Source organism: Hyperolius riggenbachi, chromosome 3 (assembly GCF_040937935.1).
Source record: "Hyperolius riggenbachi isolate aHypRig1 chromosome 3, aHypRig1.pri, whole genome shotgun sequence".
In the NCBI taxonomy this organism is placed as follows: domain Eukaryota; kingdom Metazoa; phylum Chordata; class Amphibia; order Anura; family Hyperoliidae; genus Hyperolius; species Hyperolius riggenbachi.
The window spans coordinates 45,835,091-45,853,581 of NC_090648.1; the positions used below are offsets into that span (position 1 = coordinate 45,835,091).

At 47.0% G+C, this 18,491-nt stretch overlaps 1 protein-coding gene and 1 long non-coding RNA gene across 9 annotated transcripts in view; one reads left to right on the plus strand and one right to left on the minus strand.

Annotated features, from left to right (window-relative positions):
* AP1S1 (adaptor related protein complex 1 subunit sigma 1) overlaps positions 1-13,230 on the minus strand; it is a 69,219-nt gene extending 55,989 nt beyond the window's left edge. The window contains exon 1 of the mRNA XM_068274080.1: positions 13,095-13,230. Coding sequence (XP_068130181.1) covers positions 13,095-13,097 — 3 coding nt within the window. The 5' untranslated portion in view covers positions 13,098-13,230. The remainder of the gene's footprint in view (positions 1-13,094) is intronic.
* A 173-nt stretch (positions 13,231-13,403) lies between these two features.
* Positions 13,404-18,491, plus strand: part of LOC137562593 (uncharacterized) — a 98,238-nt gene continuing 93,150 nt past the window's right edge. For all 8 annotated transcript variants that reach the window (XR_011030151.1, XR_011030152.1, XR_011030149.1 and 5 more), the window contains exon 1: positions 13,404-13,535. This is a non-coding gene — a long non-coding RNA (uncharacterized lncRNA). The remainder of the gene's footprint in view (positions 13,536-18,491) is intronic.

An 18,491-nucleotide genomic window follows, 5' to 3' on the forward strand; every position in this document is an offset into this window, starting at 1 on the left:
TCTGTTCACCATCAACATTGCGTGCAGCAGCAACCACAGCCTCCCAGACACTATTCAGAGAGGTGTACTGTTTTCCCTCGTAAATCTCACATTATGGATGGACCACAGGTTCTCAATGGGGTTCAGATCAGCTAAACAAGGAGGCCATGTCATTAGTTTTTCTTCTTTTATACCTTTTCTTGCCAGCCACGCTGTGGAGTACTTGGACGCGTGTTATAGAGCAGTGTCCTGCATGAAAATCATGGTTTTCTTGAAGGATGCAGACTTCTTCCTGTACCACTGCTTGAAGAAGGTGTCTTCCAGAAACTGGCAGTAGGACTGGGAGTTTAGCTTGACTCCATCCTCAACCCGAAAAGGCCCCACAAGCTCATCTTTGATGATACCAGCCCAAACCAGTACTCCACCTCCATCTTGCTGGTATCTGAGTCGGACTGGAGCTCTCTGCCCTTTACCAATCCAGCCACGGGCCCATCCACCTGGCCCATCAAGACTCACTATCATTTCATCAGTCCATAAAACCTCAGAAAATCAGTCTTGAGATATTTCTTGGCCCAGTCTTGACATTTCAGCTTGTGTGTCTTGTTCAGTGGTGGTCGTCTTTCAGCCTTTCTTACCTTGGCCAGGTCTCTGAGTATTGCACACCTTGTGCTTTTGGGCACTCCAGTAATGCTGCAGCTCTGAAATATGGCCAAACTGGTGGCAAGTGGCATCTTGGCAGCTGCACGCTTGACTTTTCTCAGTTCATGGGCAGTTATTTTGCGCCTTGGTTTTTCCACACGCTTCTTGCGACCCTGTTGACTATTTTGAATGAAACGCTTGATTGTGCGATGATCACGCTTCAGAAGCTTTGCAATTTTAAGAGTGCTGCATCCCTCTGCAAGATATCTCACTATTTTTGACTTTTCTTGGCCTGTCAAGTCCTTCTTTTGACCCATTTTGCCAAAGGAAAGGAAGTTGCCTAATAATTATGCACACCTGATACAGGGTGTTGATGTCATTAGACCGCACCCCTTCTCATTACAGAGATGCACATCACCTAATATGCTTAATTGGTAGTAGGCTTTCGAGCCTATACAGCTTGGAGTAAGACAACATGCATAAAGAGGATGATGTGGTCAAAATACTCATTTGCCTAATAATTCTGCACTCCCTGTACAGTCACAACTAGATATGTATATCTGACTTCATAAATATGGTGACATTTATTGCAGCAGCAGCAGTACAAGTACTGTATTTTTTTTTTCCTCAAAATTTTGGGAGAAAAGTAGGATCGGAGAGGATCGCAGAGGATGCAGGCAGGGCTGTGGAGTTGGTACAAAAATGTTCCGTCTCCAACTCCTCAGTTTATGAAACCACCGACTCTGGGTACCCAAAATGGTTCTGACTCCTCAGTCTAATACTTGCCAGGGCTGTGGATTTTGTACAAAAATCACCCGACTCCCCAGTTTATGAAATCACCGACTCCAACTCAGACTCTGGGTACCCAAAATAGCTCCAACTCCACAGTCCTGGATGCAGGATCCGGAGCCAGGGGGAGAGGATCGCAGAGGATGCAGAGTCCGGAGCCAGGGGGAGAGGATCGCAGAGGATGCAGAGTCCGGAGCCAGGGGGAGAGGATCGCAGAGGATGCAGAGTCCGGAGCCAGGGGGAGAGGATCGCAGAGGATGCAGAGTCCGGAGCCAGGGGGGAGAGGATCGCAGAGGATGCAGAGTCCGGAGCCAGGGGGAGAGGATCGCAGAGGATGCAGAGTCCGGAGCCAGGGGGAGAGGATCGCAGAGGATGCAGAGTCCGGAGCCAGGGGGAGAGGATCGCAGAGGGTGCAGAGTCCGGAGCCAGGGGGAGAGGATCGCAGAGGGTGCAGAGTCCGGAGCCAGGCGGAGAGGATCGCAGAGGATGCAGAGTCCGGAGCCAGGGGGAGAGGATCGCAGAGGATGCAGAGTCCGGAGCCAGGGGGAGAGGATCGCAGAGGATGCAGAGTCCGGAGCCAGGGGGAGAGGATCGCAGAGGATGCAGAGTCCGGAGCCGGGGGAGAGGATCGCAGAGGATGCAGAGTCCGGAGCCGGGGGAGAGGATCGCAGAGGATGCAGAGTCCGGAGCCAGGGGGAGAGGATCGCAGAGGATGCAGAGTCCGGAGCCGGGGGAGAGGATCGCAGAGGATGCAGAGTCCGGAGCCAGGGGGAGAGGATCGCAGAGGATGCAGAGTCCGGAGCCGGGGGAGAGGATCGCAGAGGATGCAGAGTCCGGAGCCGGGGGAGAGGATCGCAGAGGATGCAGAGTCCGGAGCCAGGGGGAGAGGATCGCAGAGGATGCAGAGTCCGGAGCCGGGGGAGAGGATCGCAGAGGATGCAGAGTCCGGAGCCAGGGGGAGAGGATCGAAGAGGATGCAGAGTCCGGAGCCAGGGGGAGAGGATCGCAGAGGATGCAGAGTCCGGAGCCAGGGGGAGAGGATCGCAGAGGATGCAGAGTCCGGAGCCAGGGGGAGAGGATCGCAGAGGATGCAGAGTCCGGAGCCAGGGGGAGAGGATCGCAGAGGATGCAGAGTCCGGAGCCAGGGGGAGAGGATCGCAGAGGATGCAGAGTCCGGAGCCAGGGGGAGAGGATCGCAGAGGATGCAGAGTCCGGAGCCAGGGGGAGAGGATCGCAGAGGATGCAGAGTCCGGAGCCAGGGGGAGAGGATCGCAGAGGATGCAGAGTCCGGAGCCGGGGGAGAGGATCGCAGAGGATGCCCTCTGGCTCCGGATCCTGCATCCTCTGCGATCCTCTCCCCCGGCTCCGGATTCTGCATCCTCTCCCCCGGCTCCGGATTCTGCATCCTCTGCGATCCTCTCCCCCGGCTCCGGATTCTGCATCCTCTGCTATCCTCTCCCCCGGCTACGGATTCTGCATCCTCTGCGATCCTCTCCCCCGGCTCCGGATTCTGCATCCTCTGCTATCCTCTCCCCCGGCTACGGATTCTGCATCCTCTGCGATCCTCTCCCTCTGGCTCCGGATCCTGCATCCTCTGCGATCCTCTCCCCCGGCTCCGGATTCTGCATCCTCTCCCCCGGCTCCGGATTCTGCATCCTCTCCCCCGGCTCCGGATTCTGCATCCTCTCCCCCGGCTCCGGATTCTGCATCCTCTCCCCCGGCTCCGGATTCTGCATCCTCTGCGATCCTCTCCCCCGGCTCCGGATTCTGCATCCTCTGCGATCCGGAGCCAGGGGGAGAGGATCGCAGAGGATGCAGGATCCGGAGCCAGAGGGAGAGGATCGCAGAGGATGCAGAGTCCGGAGCCAGGGGGAGAGGATCGCAGAGGATGCAGAGTCCGGAGCCAGGAGGAGAGGATCGCAGAGGATGCAGAGTCCGGAGCCAGGGGGAGAGGATCGCAGAGGATGCAGAGTCCGGAGCCAGGAGGAGAGGATCGCAGAGAATGCAGAATCCGGAGCCGGGGGGAGAGGATCGCAGAGAATGTAGGATCCGGAGCCAGGGGAGAGGATCGCAGAGAATGCAGGATCCGGAGCCGGGGGAGAGGATCGCAGAGGATGCAGGATCCGGAGCCAGGGGGAGAGGATCGCAGAGAATGCAGGATCCGGAGCCAGGGGAGAGGATAGCAGAGGATGCAGAATCCGGAGCCAGGGGAGAGGATTATGGCGGCAGGAGCAGGTGAAGTATGGAAGTGTACTGCAGTGTAGTGTAGTTAAGTGCAGTGAAAAGTAGTTTTGTTAATTTTAGTGTACTTTAGTGCAGTGTGGTGTTAGTGTAGTTTAAGTGTAGTATAGTGTGTTGCTGGGAAACTTGGTAGGGCACAGGGATAAGTGTATTGTTGTTTAGTGTAGTTAGTAGTGTAACTGGTAGGGGCAGCAGGTATTAGTGTAGTGTAGCTGGGCAGTGAAGTGTAGATAGAGTAGCTTAGGGATAGTTTTTTGGGGGTAAAAGGTTCATAAGACGCCCCTGCACTATAGACCCACCTAGGTTTCGTTTATTTTTCCTTATTTTTGCCTTACAAACCTAGGTGTGTCATATTCCGAAAAATATGATAACTTTTTGTAACTTTTTGAATGGTTTATTATTTAATTTTTTAGTTATTTATGATGACTAGTTCTGGTTGAACTTCATGGACGGATGCCTGTTATCAACCAAACTATGATGTAAGAAATAGAGCATCTAATCATATTTTCTCTAGATGTACGAGTCAATGCATTTACTCCCCCCCCCCCCCCCCCCCACATGCCCAAAAATTGTTCCATCTTCTCGTCTCTGTTGCCAGCAAAGGTTTTTTTTTAACCAAATATTACAAATATAAACATATTTCCAGACTTGCGCCTGCGCAGTAGAGTAGCCCGATGGAGATCGGCTATTTCCGCCTATCTCCGGGCGGAGAGCCGATACTGCGCCTGCGCTGGAAGGTAAATATTTACATCACCGCCGTTCCGAGAAGATTTTCGCCGCCGCTGTGGGACACAGGAGGACGGGGGAAGCCTCAATAGGATCCGGAGGCTTCCCCCACCCGAGGTGAGTACCCTCTATGTGAGGTTTTCTTCGTTACAGGTTTTCTTTAACTGTAACTGTCAGGCATAAAATCAATTATTTATTTTTATCTGGTAAACAAGTAATAAGGATGCTAATCAGGCAATCCAAAAGTTAAAATCTCCTACTTTTCTTGTTGATAAATGATCATTCCTCAGTTTACCTGGATTTATTTGGTAAAAACAAAGGAAGTTGCAGGGCATGCTGGGTTGTCCCTTTTTGCTTCTCTACTTCCCCTCAGACTTAACTAATGCAGCCTAATTGGCTGAAGCCTCTTTCTCTCATTTTTCCCCTCCCACACCTCTGTTCCTCTCTGACTGGCCAATATTTCTCATGCTGAAACAATGCACTTTTTATAGTGAAGGGCGGGCAAGTCAGGCAGAGGAGAGCAATGGAGGAAATGACATCAGGATTGGCTTCAAAATAGCCACAGTAAAATGGGAAATGCCAAGAAGGATTTTCTCTTTTTTACTGTAGAAAAATCACTAAAATCAAAGTGTGGACAGTGCAATACATATGTTATGTATGTAGAGCAAGTATTTATCTACTTATATATATGTGGGTTTTTTTTTCTGAGATAGTATGGCTGACAGCTCCTCTTTATGGACCTAACCGTAGATATGTACAACTCGTTACAGTGAACATTATAGAATCTACTTAGAGAACATGTGTATAAAATGGCAAATACACAAAGATATAGATATATATGTTCATGTACACCAATAACTGTCTGAACTAAGTTGCAGATTGAGCAAAATCATAATTCTTGCTTATACATGTACCCTGTACTGGCATTGGCAGACAAAAAAAAAATCAAATTGAATTTACCCACTGCTCTGTGTCTGTTATAGGGGTCTACAACCTGACCCTGCACTGCAAGTATCTGAAACTAATCAGAAATGTTTCTGCTGTAAGCATCTTAATCTAATCAGAAAAGTTTCTGCTGTAATAATCTTATCTCAGTCAGCCTGGCACTATTTGGTACAATGCCGACGAGAAGGATTCTTGTTATCTCACCTCCCACATTCCTGCTCCTCACTGATTGGCTGAGGGCAGTTCGGTGAGCTGCTGAAGTCTGATCTATGCTGTGCTCACATGTGTTTACAAAGCAAGCTAGTGATGACTGAGCAGTTTCTAGGATAAAAAAAAAAAGAAAACAGGGCTGATTCACACAACAAGAGCTTTTTAAACGTTAGAGATTTTAAAAGCTCTTGCTAATGCAATGTTATGGGGGATTTTTACAAAATCACATCGCTCCAGTGTGAACACAAACATAGGATAACATTAGCAAGAACTTTTAAAATCACAAAGAGCTTAAAAAAGCTATTGTAGTGAACGAGCCCAAAGGGAGGAAAGGACAACAGGATTGGCTCCAGTCAGAGGGAATTAAGATGGCAAATGCCTGAAACTGAATTCTCTTTATTTGCTATGTAAAATTCACTGAAATCAAAATGTGAACAACACAACACATATGAAAAAAGAACAAGTACCGGTAGTTAGCTACTTAATTGTGTTGTTTTTTCCTGCGATAGTATTATAGTTTAAAAAAACATTGCAGAAGCCTCATTCTCTCTCAGGATCTCAGCTGGCATTGCCACCATTCCGTTCAATCTGCACTTTAGAAACAGAGGCCTATCCTACACACAACTTCATGACAGAGGCGGACACTGGCTGCTGACCTTGGACAATCCTCCTGTTGTGATCACCATTTTTCTTCCTACCGAGATTAATCGAAGAATGTGGGAATATAACCAATATTTTACCAGTGATTCATCATAAAAGAGGATAAGCTTGTGCAAAGGACCGGATGGCATCCCAATTATATAAACACAAGTGAGGACAAGCTGTTAAGTCCAGGTACCAGTCTGTGTGATCCCAGAGGTAGTCATACTTTTCTAGGAATCGGTTCCACTCACTCACTAAACCAAAGAAAAACTCTAAAGTTAGGCACCAGGTGTAATATTTATGGTGTGTCCTACTGGGTACCTGAAATATGTCCAACCCTAAATAAATATCTCCCCAATTTAAAGAGCGACCAGCTGAGTAGCTGCCGGCATTGGGGAGCTACAATTCCTTATATATAATTAACAACCCCAAACACTCCTCCAAGATGACCACTGCCTTGCTAAAGAAACTGAGGGTAAAGGTTCTGCACTGGCCAAACATGTCTCCAGCTCTGCCTAACCCTAAAGACCCCCCTCCTGGCTCTGCCTAACCTCAAAGAGAGCCCGAGGTGGGCTCATAAAAAAAAAAAAAAGTAGGCTACTTGATCCCGGGGGCTGAGCGGATCAGGTAGCCTCAAATACCACCGCTCCTTTGGGCAGCAATGGCTCACTTTTCATGACCTCTGGGTCACAACACTGGAGAGAGAGAGAGAGAGAGAGAGAGAGATTCATTCTCTCACCAGCGCGCAGATGGGCGCTATGGAGAGCCTGTAGGAATGCCCCTGGCGGATGCTTTGAACAGGGAATCGCTCTCCCCGGTGTTAACCTCCGAGATGGCAACAAATAATGTTGAAAATCTCGGGGGGGGGGGGGGGGGGCGGGGACGGGCTATAGTGTGGCAGTGGAGGGGCAGAGAGTGGCGGTGGGGGACACAGAGACATGTTATGAGGCAGAGAACATGCCTCTGTGTTCCATCTGCCACCACCAAGAACCCCCTCAGGTTCACTTTTAGGACCCCTCTTGGCTCTGCCTAGCCCTAAACACCACCTTCCTGGCTCTGCCTAACCTTAAGGTCCCCCCAGTCTTTCGGGAGCCTCAGGTGCCTGATAAAATACCAGGGCCCATACGCAATTAACTTTTTCACATGAGTTTTCTCCTAGGCGATAATTTTTCATCTTCGATTTATAACAACTTTTTAGCACTTTGCAATGGAAAAAGTACCAAAAAGTAGTTGAAAAAGTACTATAAAAAATATTTGGAGTATTTGTTTGCTTGTTGGTGGTTTAAAATGCATTTTATTGACAAGTTTGAAAATTTCAAGTAAGAGAAAACTCAAGTGAAAAAGAGAATTGCATATGGGCCCAGGTGTCAGGGCCATCCACTATGAAAATTGCAGCTATAAGTATAAGCCGCAAAACCTCTGGTGGCCTTTTTACGTGCTTTGCCCTCAAGCAAGTTGAACAGGTTTTTTATGTCCAGAAGCATGGCTGTGGACAACTACATCCAGACTGGGGATGCACGAGTAAGGTCTGCTCACGTCCAACTTAATGAAACGCGCTCACATAGAGGAGAAAACCACGACTGTGCAGCTTCTTTCTACTGCGGCTGCCCATGTGCAGACCTTCTCCATGCATGCCCAATCTGGATGTGCTCGACCACAAGCAGAATCCACTGGAAGTCGTCGCATTGCCAGAGCCACCAGCAGGACCGCCGAAGGAGCTAAGAGGATGCCGTGGGACCTCACAGGCTATGGTGGGCTGGAGAAAACCCCAGTTTTTTTTTGCCCCCCCTCAGGGTCCCTTTAATAAGATGAACTCTTGGTGGCACAAGGATAACTACCTGCGTGTGCAAGTACAGTCATGATTTAAAGTGTACCAGAGAAAAAAAGTCTTAAAGATTTTGTACTTACCTGGGGCTTCCTCCTACCCCATAAGAGTCCAATGCTGTCCTCCCGCGTTCTGACATTCAGCCTCAATCAGCCCTGGTAGCAGCTCAGTCGCGTCCAGTGTGAGTCTTCTGAGCATGCGCGGGAGGCTGGAGGAAGCCCTGGGTAAGTATCAAATCTTTATTACTTTTGATCTCTGGTTCACTTTACAATACAGAGGGCATGGGAGGAACAGAGGTGTCAATGCTGACAATCTTGAGAAGATGGTAGTTGCCTGGCTATCTCTACCTCTGTCGATTTCTGAACCACTGACCTGTATGGATGATAGACGGTAGGTGTGTGTGTTACGATTGCAACAGTTTTGACTGATGCCCGCCCATCCACCTATCAATAAGTCTAGTGAGCAGAGCCAGCAATCAGCCACAACATTGACAAGTCTCCTTTACATAAATAACATATACAGAAGTGAGTGTAAATTCTGACGTTACAGCATTTTTTGAGTTAACAGGAAGTAGAGTTCACCTGGGCTGAACGGGAACTTTGCACAGTGCTGATCGGATTTCAAAACTAATGATTAATTACCTGCAATTACTAAACATTCAATGTGCAAAGACCCGGTTCAGCCCACTGAGCTTTCCATTAGCTGCAGAGTAAAAAAAAAACAAAAAGGTCAGATATTCGACCACGTCATTAAGCACCGCGATGCTCCATGGCCTGCATGAAGAGGAATGGTAGCTTTCACAATGCATTTACCGTCTACTGCCTAGGATCTCAAACGTGTGGTACGCGTACCCCAGGGGGTACTTCTGATGATTCCAGGGGGTACTCGAGCTTGAAAAACTTAACTAAGAATAACAAATTTAGAGTTTTTGAAAAGGATAAATACTATTTAAACAACACCAAATTAGTGTTTTAGCTAATTCAAAGCAATTGTAAATGTTTAGAAATTGTTTAGAGCCAATTATCATGTACTATGATTAAATATATATTTCTCAAGGGGTACTTGGAATAATGTTTACTAGGCTAGGGGGTACTTTGCAAGTACAGGGTTTGAAAAGGGGTACATACCAATCAAATGTTGAGAAACACTGGTCTACTGCACAAGCACTGCAACCAAATTTTCCCGAGACGTTGTGTGTAACTTCTAGCATCATTCGCGTTTGCTGTTTCATATCCCGCTAGGTGCTGATGGTTAGTTGAGACTGCCAGTTGCTAGAGTCCCAAATAACAGACCCTACTGTAATAATAATATGGTAAGAGACTATGGCGATGGTAGGAATAGATAGTGAGCTCCTCTGAGGACAGTCAGTGACATGACTATGTGCTCTGTAAAGTGCTGCACGAGATGTCAGCTCTTTATAGATACTTAATAATAATAATAATAATAATATGGTAGGAGATTACGCTATGACTATGGCAGGATTTGATTGTGAGCTCATCTGAGGACAGTCAGAAACATAACTATGTACTCTGTAATGTGCTGCAGAAGATGGGCTCTTTCACACTATAGGGCTTGATTCACTAAACCGTGATAACTCTAATATCACACCTTATCAAAGATATCACATCTTATTAAAGTTATCATGCCTTATCAGAGTAGCATAGCGAGCACTACAAACTTATGCCTGCTAATTGGCAATGACACTCATCCTGCCCTGAGCCCCTGCGGGTTCGTAGCGCTCGCTATGCTACTCTGATAAGGTGTGATATATTTGATAAAGTGTGATATTTGAGTTATCACGGTTCAGTGAATCAAGCCCTACAGTGTTTTCCTCGGACATTTTTTTTTCAGCCGGGTGGCATAAAAAAAATAGCCGGGTGGGGTGAGATGAGAGAATGGAAAGCCGGCACTTTTCTGTACAACTCTGCTTACAACAGAGGAGGAGGTGAGCCGATGACAGCCGGATGCTCACCAAAACTAGCCGGGTGGAGCACCCGGCTAAAAGAGCCTGGGGAGATCACTACACTAGTAGCTGATCCGTGTGTTTTGATGCAATGCACCTAGGATGCATTTAGAAAGGTAACATGAAAGTCAGTCTATTTGAGTTTCATGCAAACTTTCATATTAGACATTTGGCCTCAATTCACTAAGCTTATCTCCTGTCTTTAATAACTCTTCTAGAGTTGTTACCATGGTGATAAGGCATGTAGTATTCAGGAAACATTTTACCTCAGGCAAACCTAAAGTTAACTCTTCTGTCTTTAAGTTAACTCTTTAATCCTTAAAATAACTCCAGAGTTAAGGACAGGCTGTTCATTAACTGCGTGTGAAAATAACTACAGAGGAGGTAACTTAACTACAGAGGAGGTAACTTAACTACAGAGGAGGTAACTTAACTACAGAGGAGGTAACTTAACTACAGAGGAGGTAACTTAACTACAGAGGAGGTAACTTAACTACAGAGGAGGTAACTTAACTACAGAGGAGGTAAATTAACTACAGAGGAGGTAAAATAACTACAGAGGAGGTAACGTAAGGAATGAAGAGATAAGATAACTCTCTTACTAGTGGAGGTAAGTTTTCTCTTGCCTTATCTCCAGCATGATCTTAGTGAATTGAGGCCATTGCCTTTCAGAGCGGATCTTGGTGCTTTGTAAAGTCCATCGCCTGCATTTTTCCGTCAAGTGAATTATAACTACCACCGCTGATCAGCATCGCACTGCAACTTCCCGACATAACGCGTGCATGAAGTTGTTCGTGCATGCGTTATCTAATGTGAAAGAGCCCTATATAAATACATAACATCATATTTCACAGCACTATTGGAGGTTTAACGAGGAGAATGGAGATTAAGGCTACTTGCACACCAAGACGTTGCGTTAGGTGCCACGTTAAGGTCGCATAACGTGCACCTAACACAACGTATGGTGCTGCAAGAGCCGACGGTAGAGTGAGCCGCGTTAGGCGGCTCTATTCCGATAAAGTCTCCCAGAGGGGCGCTGATTGGCCGGCGGGACCACGTGACGCGGAGCGAGACACTCCGCATCACGTGGTCCCGCCGGCCAATCAGCGGCCGCCAGTGCAGTGAATATTAAGTAGCCATGTGCGCGGCTACTGTAGCTGCATCTCCCCGCCTCCTCTCCGCCCCCCACTGCGCATGTGCAAACAGTCTAACGCGGCTATAGCCGCTCTAACGCCGTAGCATGCTGCACTTTCCGGGCAACGTACAGCGTTACATGTAACGCAACGTGGGCTGTGTGAACAGCCCACTTGAGTTACATTGCTGTGCGTTGGGGGAGCGTTACAGGCGCACTAACGTGCACCTGTAACGTCTAAGTGTGTAAGCAGCCTAAAGGTGGAGAGGAGACTATAAAGTGGGTTGGAACTGACAGTTGTTAAAGCTTGTGCTTATTGCTAGGTACAAGAGTAGTTAGTGTTGCAAAAGCCAAACGCTCTGCATTGCGATCACGCAAGCCTCAGTTTCCAGTTGCAGAGTTTGCGAAAGGAATGACAAACAATCGCGCTGAGAATCACACAAGCCAGAAATTGCATTCGAAGAAAAAAAACAGTGCGCGCTAGGAGAAAATAAGCCCCGCAATTTACATGTAAATCGAGGAGCTCTTGCAATCGAAAAACCGGCTGCAATCACAGTTTTATGAGTGATTTTGATTTTTAATGTTATTCAAGGCTCTTTTACACTACACGCAATTCCGATTCTAATTTTTATGAGATTTTATATGCAATTCCTACTTTTGATGCGATAAATAATAATAAAAAAAAAAAAGTCTTGCATGCTGCATTTTTCTGTGTTTTTCTTCTTGTGTTGCTCGCATTCAGTGAAAATTGCAAATTGGAATTGCTATTTGCAGTGTAGAAGAAGCCTCTTTTCCACTAGCAATCGCGGAAGCTGCTTTTCCACTACCTGCAATTGCAGAACAGAACGCGATCCCACCAAGAATCAGGAAAGCCAGCAATTGCATGCAGGAAAAAGTCAAAACACGCTAACGTAAAATGAGCAATCTACATGCAAATCACTGTGCTCGCGTACATTTGAATACGGCGCTGGTAGACTTGGGCGCAGGATCCAGCTGTTAAATGGCTGGTCCTGCTTCTGCACAAGTCCAGGGCGTTTTAATTACTATTCCCCCTCCAGGCCGACATGGATAGTGGGGGAATGAAATAATTCGGCTTCCAGCGATTGCTGGAGGCCGAATTATTGTGTTTTTTAAGCAACTTCGGCTCCGTCTTGTGACGGAGCCGACCTTCCTCACTGAGCGCCGCTATAGACTGATTCCCATTACAGTCTATGGCGGCGCTGGCTGCGCCCAAAGCTAGCAGCACTGAAAAGCACTAGTTCTCTGTGCTCTTGTGATCCGTAAATCGTCTGCGATCCACTTTTTTAAGCGGACCGCAGCTAGTGGATAAGGCATACCTCCCAACTTTTTGAGATGAGAAAGAGGGACACTTAAGCCACACCCCTGATCACACACCTAGTCACGCATACCATAAAGATTTCATAAGAAAAATGTTGTTTTATAAATCAACCCACACTGGTACTTTCTATCCTGGTTCATTTTCCTTCATATTAACATTTAAAATTAGTAATATATCAATTTAAATGATGGGAATAATGTTTATAGTCAAACACATGTTTTAGTAGAGAAATATATATATATATATATATATATATATATATATATATATATATATATATATATATATATATATATACACAGAAAGAAGGAACAAACGAGGAGGAAAAAGGGATAGGGCTTCAAAAGAGGGACAGTTGGGAGCTATGGATAAGGGCCCTCGGGCTGAATTTATTACAGAAGCCCACTTGTCAGAAATGTCACCCACTGAGTGAGGAGTAGCCAGTTAGTACTGTGTGTTCTACTTTGTATTTATAATGCTGGGGAGCAATATATTAAAAGTTGTTATTTCTTCAGTTCCTGTTTAAAGAATACAAGGAAATATATATATGAAATGTCAGGTGTGCTGGTGACATGTGACTACAGATGATGTCATGCAGGTACAGCCCATCCCCCTTCACACCTGCACCCCCTCCATCCCCCCATGCACTGACCCCCTCTCTTACCATCTTGCTGCCTCTCCCCGTCTGACGGCCCGTTCTCAGGCCTCGGTCCCCGGCCTCTCGTGGCTTAGTGTCCAGAACCGGCACCTCCTCCCCCTGCCTCACCCCGTAGAAAGGGGGGGCAGGAAGACAGCGCTGCGCATGCGCCGTCTGCCCGCTCCGCACACAGCGCCTGCGCAGAAGCCTGTTATCTGCTCTGCGCCTGCGCCACCTCTGGGTGCACAGCTTCAGTTGCTCGCTCTGAGCATGCGCAAACTCCTTTACGGAAGGTCGCGAAGTTCAAAGTTGTCAACATACGCGTTCTTCCCCAGGCGAAGGAGGGGCTAGAACTCATCTAGTCTCTATGGCAACGGCCGGCACCTCTCACCTGTTCTAGGGATGCGTCACCACTCTAGGACGCGCCCCCTGAAGCATTGACCACAGATGGATGTCGCCATTTTTTAGGTGGGAGGAAAAAATGTAAATAAAAGTAATTGAGGGATTTATGTATAGCTTGTGGGAGGAGTTTTAGAAACTAAATCAAGTCCTATTTATAAGGTGCCAATGTAATTAAAGGGTACCAGAGATAAAAAAAAAAGTTTCACTTACCTTGAGCTTCCACCAGCCCCCTGCAAACTTGTGCCCACACCGTCACTCACCGATCATCTGGTCCCCTGCCGTGCCTCAGTTTAGTTTTGGGCAGTGGGCCTGGATGCGCGCGTCTTCGATTTCCTGTCCCTGTAGCCGTCTTGGGGCTGTGCACTGCGCATACTACCTACGCAAGTGTAGTACGCAGGCGCACTGCCAAAAATGAAACTGAGCCACAGCAGGGGATGCAACTGCATGGGCACAGGATTGTCTGCAGGGGGCTGGTGGAGGCCCCAGGTAAGTGAAACTTTTTTAATTTTAGACTAATTTATTTATTGTATTTATAAAGCACCAACATATTACACAGCGCTGGACATTCGTTTTGGTTACAGACAATATTTAGGGGTGACATACAGCAATAAGGTTCACTTCAGGACCACCGGCTTACACCCCCTCTACTAGTGACCAGGCCATTTTTCACAATACAGGGCTGGTTGCTGCACAGCCTTACAGCTTAGCACACAACTGAATCTTGCCTCCTTTTATTGACATTCTGTAGGAGGTCTCTGATTGCTGCAGCGATATTTTTTTTTTTATTTAATAAAAAAAGGAGGCGTTTCCCTCTCCCTCCATCCCCCTTGTGCCGTCCTAAATTGCCATAGGACAGCAATCGGCACTCATCCCCGCCTCTCATAGGCATCAGCCTATGAGAGGACACACATTAGGAGCCGCTCTGAGGGAGAGCCGAGTGTCCCTCGTACAGCACTGCAGGAGATCGCAGCGATGTACGCATGTAAACGAAGGGGATTTCTTTCCCCTTTCGGCTCTGAACAGTCTGCTAGCCGCGATCGCGCCTAGCAAGCTGATCACGGAGCGGAGCTCCATGAACCGACAGGGAACGATCGCGCATGCACGCACGCGTTCCCTGCTACACTGCAGCTCCTGGACTTTATGCCGATCGGCATTAGGTGTTCCTGGGGCTGCCGCCGCGGTCACGCCCATCGGCATGACACGGTCGTTAGGTAGTTAAGAAATGCTTTAAAATACATAAGTAGAACACAAACCATTTATGATAGCGGTAAAGAAAATTTGAAAGGGAACCTGAGATGGTGATCAAATGACAAAATATACATACCTGGTGTTTCCTCCTGCCTGATCGCTCCTATACCGTCATCTGCAGGGAAATGAGGAGGCGACTGAGGATGATGAGGAAGCGATTAGGCCGGAGAGAGCTGGAGGAAGCCCCAGGTATGTATACATTTTTTGTGTGGCCCTATCTCAGGTACACTTTAAAGTGGACCTGAACTCAGACCTCCTCTCTGCTTTAAAAGATATGCAACAGCATAATAACCTTTAAACAAAAACATTTATTTGTGACAGCTCATACAAATCCTAAAATAAATCTGCACAGTTTCTACCTCCTGATTCATGGAAGCAGACATATTGTTTACAGCCTGTGTTTCAAATGGGCTTATCTGCCATAGGCAGTCATGTGACACAGGGGAGAGCTCAAATTACAACTTGTGATCAGACACAAATGAGGGGGAATTAGACAGCCTAAACTCTCTGAATACACACAGGGTGCATTTCTCTATGCCCCCTTTAACTGAAAATAGTACTGAATAATACGGAAAAAGTGAGATACTCACCTCTCGAGCCCTCTGCTGCTTGCCTGGACCCTCTTCTTTGCGGATGCACTGCGCAGGCACCAGTAGGGTTTGCATTGGCACAGGAGCACGGGACTGCTTGTGCACAGAGGAAAGAGTCATGCATGAGCTGCTCAGTGCTACTGCACAGGTCTCTGATGAAGCAAGGTTAATCCTTGCGAAACAGCTGTCAGACAACTTTCCTCCCCCCACTGCTGTAACCTGTGTGTCGACCCGGTCACAATAAAGGGTAATTTTATGCAGCAGTGCCCTTCTCTCTTCCTTGATTGACTTGGACAGACGGGTATTCTGCTGGCTCCTATGCAGTGCAGCCATGCTCGTATGTGGAGGGAAGCGGCGCTGCAAGCAATATTCAACATTCATGTCCAATATTTTCAGGGTGTCCAAGTGCAGGATCGATAAGGAGATCAGGGAAGCCTCTGTACTATCTAGAGGCTAAAGGTGCGTATACACCTGTGACATGTTGCCCATCAGGTATCTGGGCCTGATCCCCTTGTGAGACATCGCTGGGCCGAGCTGCACACACAATTGTTGGCTGTGTAGCTGACGACGCACTGCACCTATGTGGGGGAAGCGGTGGGAAGACAATGTGCGGTACGTGCATTACGTGGCGGGCAGCGGAGCGGCACAAACAATGGGATCGGTGTCGCTGGGGTTGGGTAGATCCACCCGGCGGATTGCTCACGGGTTGGGGTCGCAGGCTTCTGTACACACGCCTGATTATCGGCTGAGGCGGTTGCTATCGGCCACCTTGGCTGACATCAGTCAGGCGTGTGTATGAGGCATAATTCTCCCTTATCTGCTAGTAATGAGCCACTGTAATTTGATCTGTCTTCTCTATCTGAACTAGGAGTTGGTGTGCCATTCAGACAGGCTATATGCAAACACAGGAGGTTAACCCTTTCTGTGCTCCCTACAAACCAGGAAGTAAACTACACTACAGCCTCTCTGAGGAGTTCTATAAGCTGTAACAAGGAAATGTTCTACTGGTTATTATGTTATTATGCTGTTGCGCAGGATGGCTGGCAGGGGCTGGAGGAAGCCCCAGGAAAGTGTTTTTTTTTATTTTTATAGTGCTCAGATGTGTCCTTTAAATGGATACTGTAAGGGGGTCGGGGGAAAATTAGTTGAACTTACCCGGGGCTTCTAATGGTCCCCTGCAGACGTCCTGTGCCCGCGCAGCCACTCCCCAATGCTCCGGCCCCGCCTCCGGTTCACTTCTGGAATTTCAGACTTTAAAGTCGGAAAACCACTGCACCTGCATTGCCGTATCCTCGCTCCCGCTGATGTCACCAGGAGTGTACTGCGCAGGCCCAGTATGGTCTGTGCCTGCGCCGTGCGCTCCTGGTGACATCAGCGGGAGCGAGGACACGACAACACAGGCGCAGTGGTTTTCCGACTTTAAAGTCTGAAATTCCAGAAGTGAACCGGAGGCGGGGCCGGAGCATCGATAAGTGGCTGCGCAGGTACAGGATGTCTGCGGGAGACCATTAGAAGCCCCGGGTAAGTTCAACTAATTTATCCCCGACCCCCCTACAGTATCCCTTTAAGTTGCTTCACGTTTGCTTTAAAAATGTCATGATTTGACTGTCTTAAAGAGAAACCGTGACCAAGAATCCCAATCAGTAGCTGATACCCCCTTTCCTAGGAGAAATCTATTCCTTTTCACAAACGGATCATCAGGGGGTTCTGTATGGCTGATATTGTGGTGAAACCCCTCCCACAAGAGACTCTGAGGACCATGGTCCTGGCAGTTTACTGTCTGTGAACCTTGTTGCATTGTGGGAAACCGCTGTTTCCAACTGCCAAAAAAAGCAAGCAGCAACTACATCACCTGCCAGCAGTAAAAATGTCACCATGTGATAAATGTCAGAATGTAAATCAGAGAGAAGAAAGATTTTACAATGGGAAAACACTGACTAAATCATTTATACATAATTATGGTAAAAATGAAGCACTTTTTTAATTACATTGTTTTCACTGGAGTTCCTCTTTAACCACTTCAGCCTACAGCTTCGAAAATCTTATGCATCTGAGCAATGACCTCCCATTCATTCGCTAATAACTTTATCGCTACTTATCAAAATTAATTGATCTATATCTCGTTTTTTCCGCCACTAATTAGGCTTTCTTTGGGTACTACATTTTGCTAAGAGCCACTTTACTGTAAATGCATTTTAACAGGAAGATTAAGATAGAAATGGAAAAAAATCATTATTTCTCAGTTTTTGGCCATTATAGTTTAAAATTAATACATGCTACAGTGATTAAAACCCATGCATTTTATGTGCCCATTTGTCCCGCTTATTACACCATTTAAATTACGTCCCTATCACAATTTATGGCGCCGATATTTTATTTAGAAATAAAGGTGCATTTTTTCAATTTGCGTCCATCACTATTTACAAGCTTATAATTTTAAAAAATTTAATAAGATACTCTCTTGACATGTATATTTAAAAAGTTCAGACCCTTAGGTAACTATTTATGTAGTTTTTTTTTTTTAATTGTAATTTTTTTTTAATACAAAAATTTATTTGGCTAATTTTAGTTTGTGAGGGAAACTGCTAATTTTAGATGTAATATAATGTATTTTTTTATTTAATAAAAGTATGTGGGTGCAGTTTACTATTTGGCCACAAGATGGCCACATTAAAAAAATTCCTGGATGCGAACGATGTCGCATCTAGGAACTAAAATGAAGAGAAGAAGTTTCCTGGGGGCAGAAATACCACGCTCTCTGATGAGAAAGCGTCGGTATTTCTGCCGGGGACTTAGATCGGTGAATGGGAATTATATTCCCATTCACTGATCGGAGGGCAGCGGGAGCGCGCACGGGCCCGATCACGCGCCCAATCGCGCGCACCACACGGCTGCAGCACCAGTGCCTATCTGGACGGATATATTCGTCCAGATATGGCGAAGTGGTTAAAGGACCACTATCGCAAAAAAAAAAAAAAAGTAGGCAGTTGAAATCTGACAAAACTGACAGGTTTTGGGCCAGTCCATCTCCTCATGGCGGATTCTCAGAGTTTTCTCTGTTTTCAACGGCATTTTCTGAACAGCAGTTGCAAAGTCTAACTGACATAATAGTGTGCAAGTGATTAGGGAGGCCGGCTGGTATCTGACTATTTTGGCAGTTAAACTGCTGTTCAGGAAATGCTGT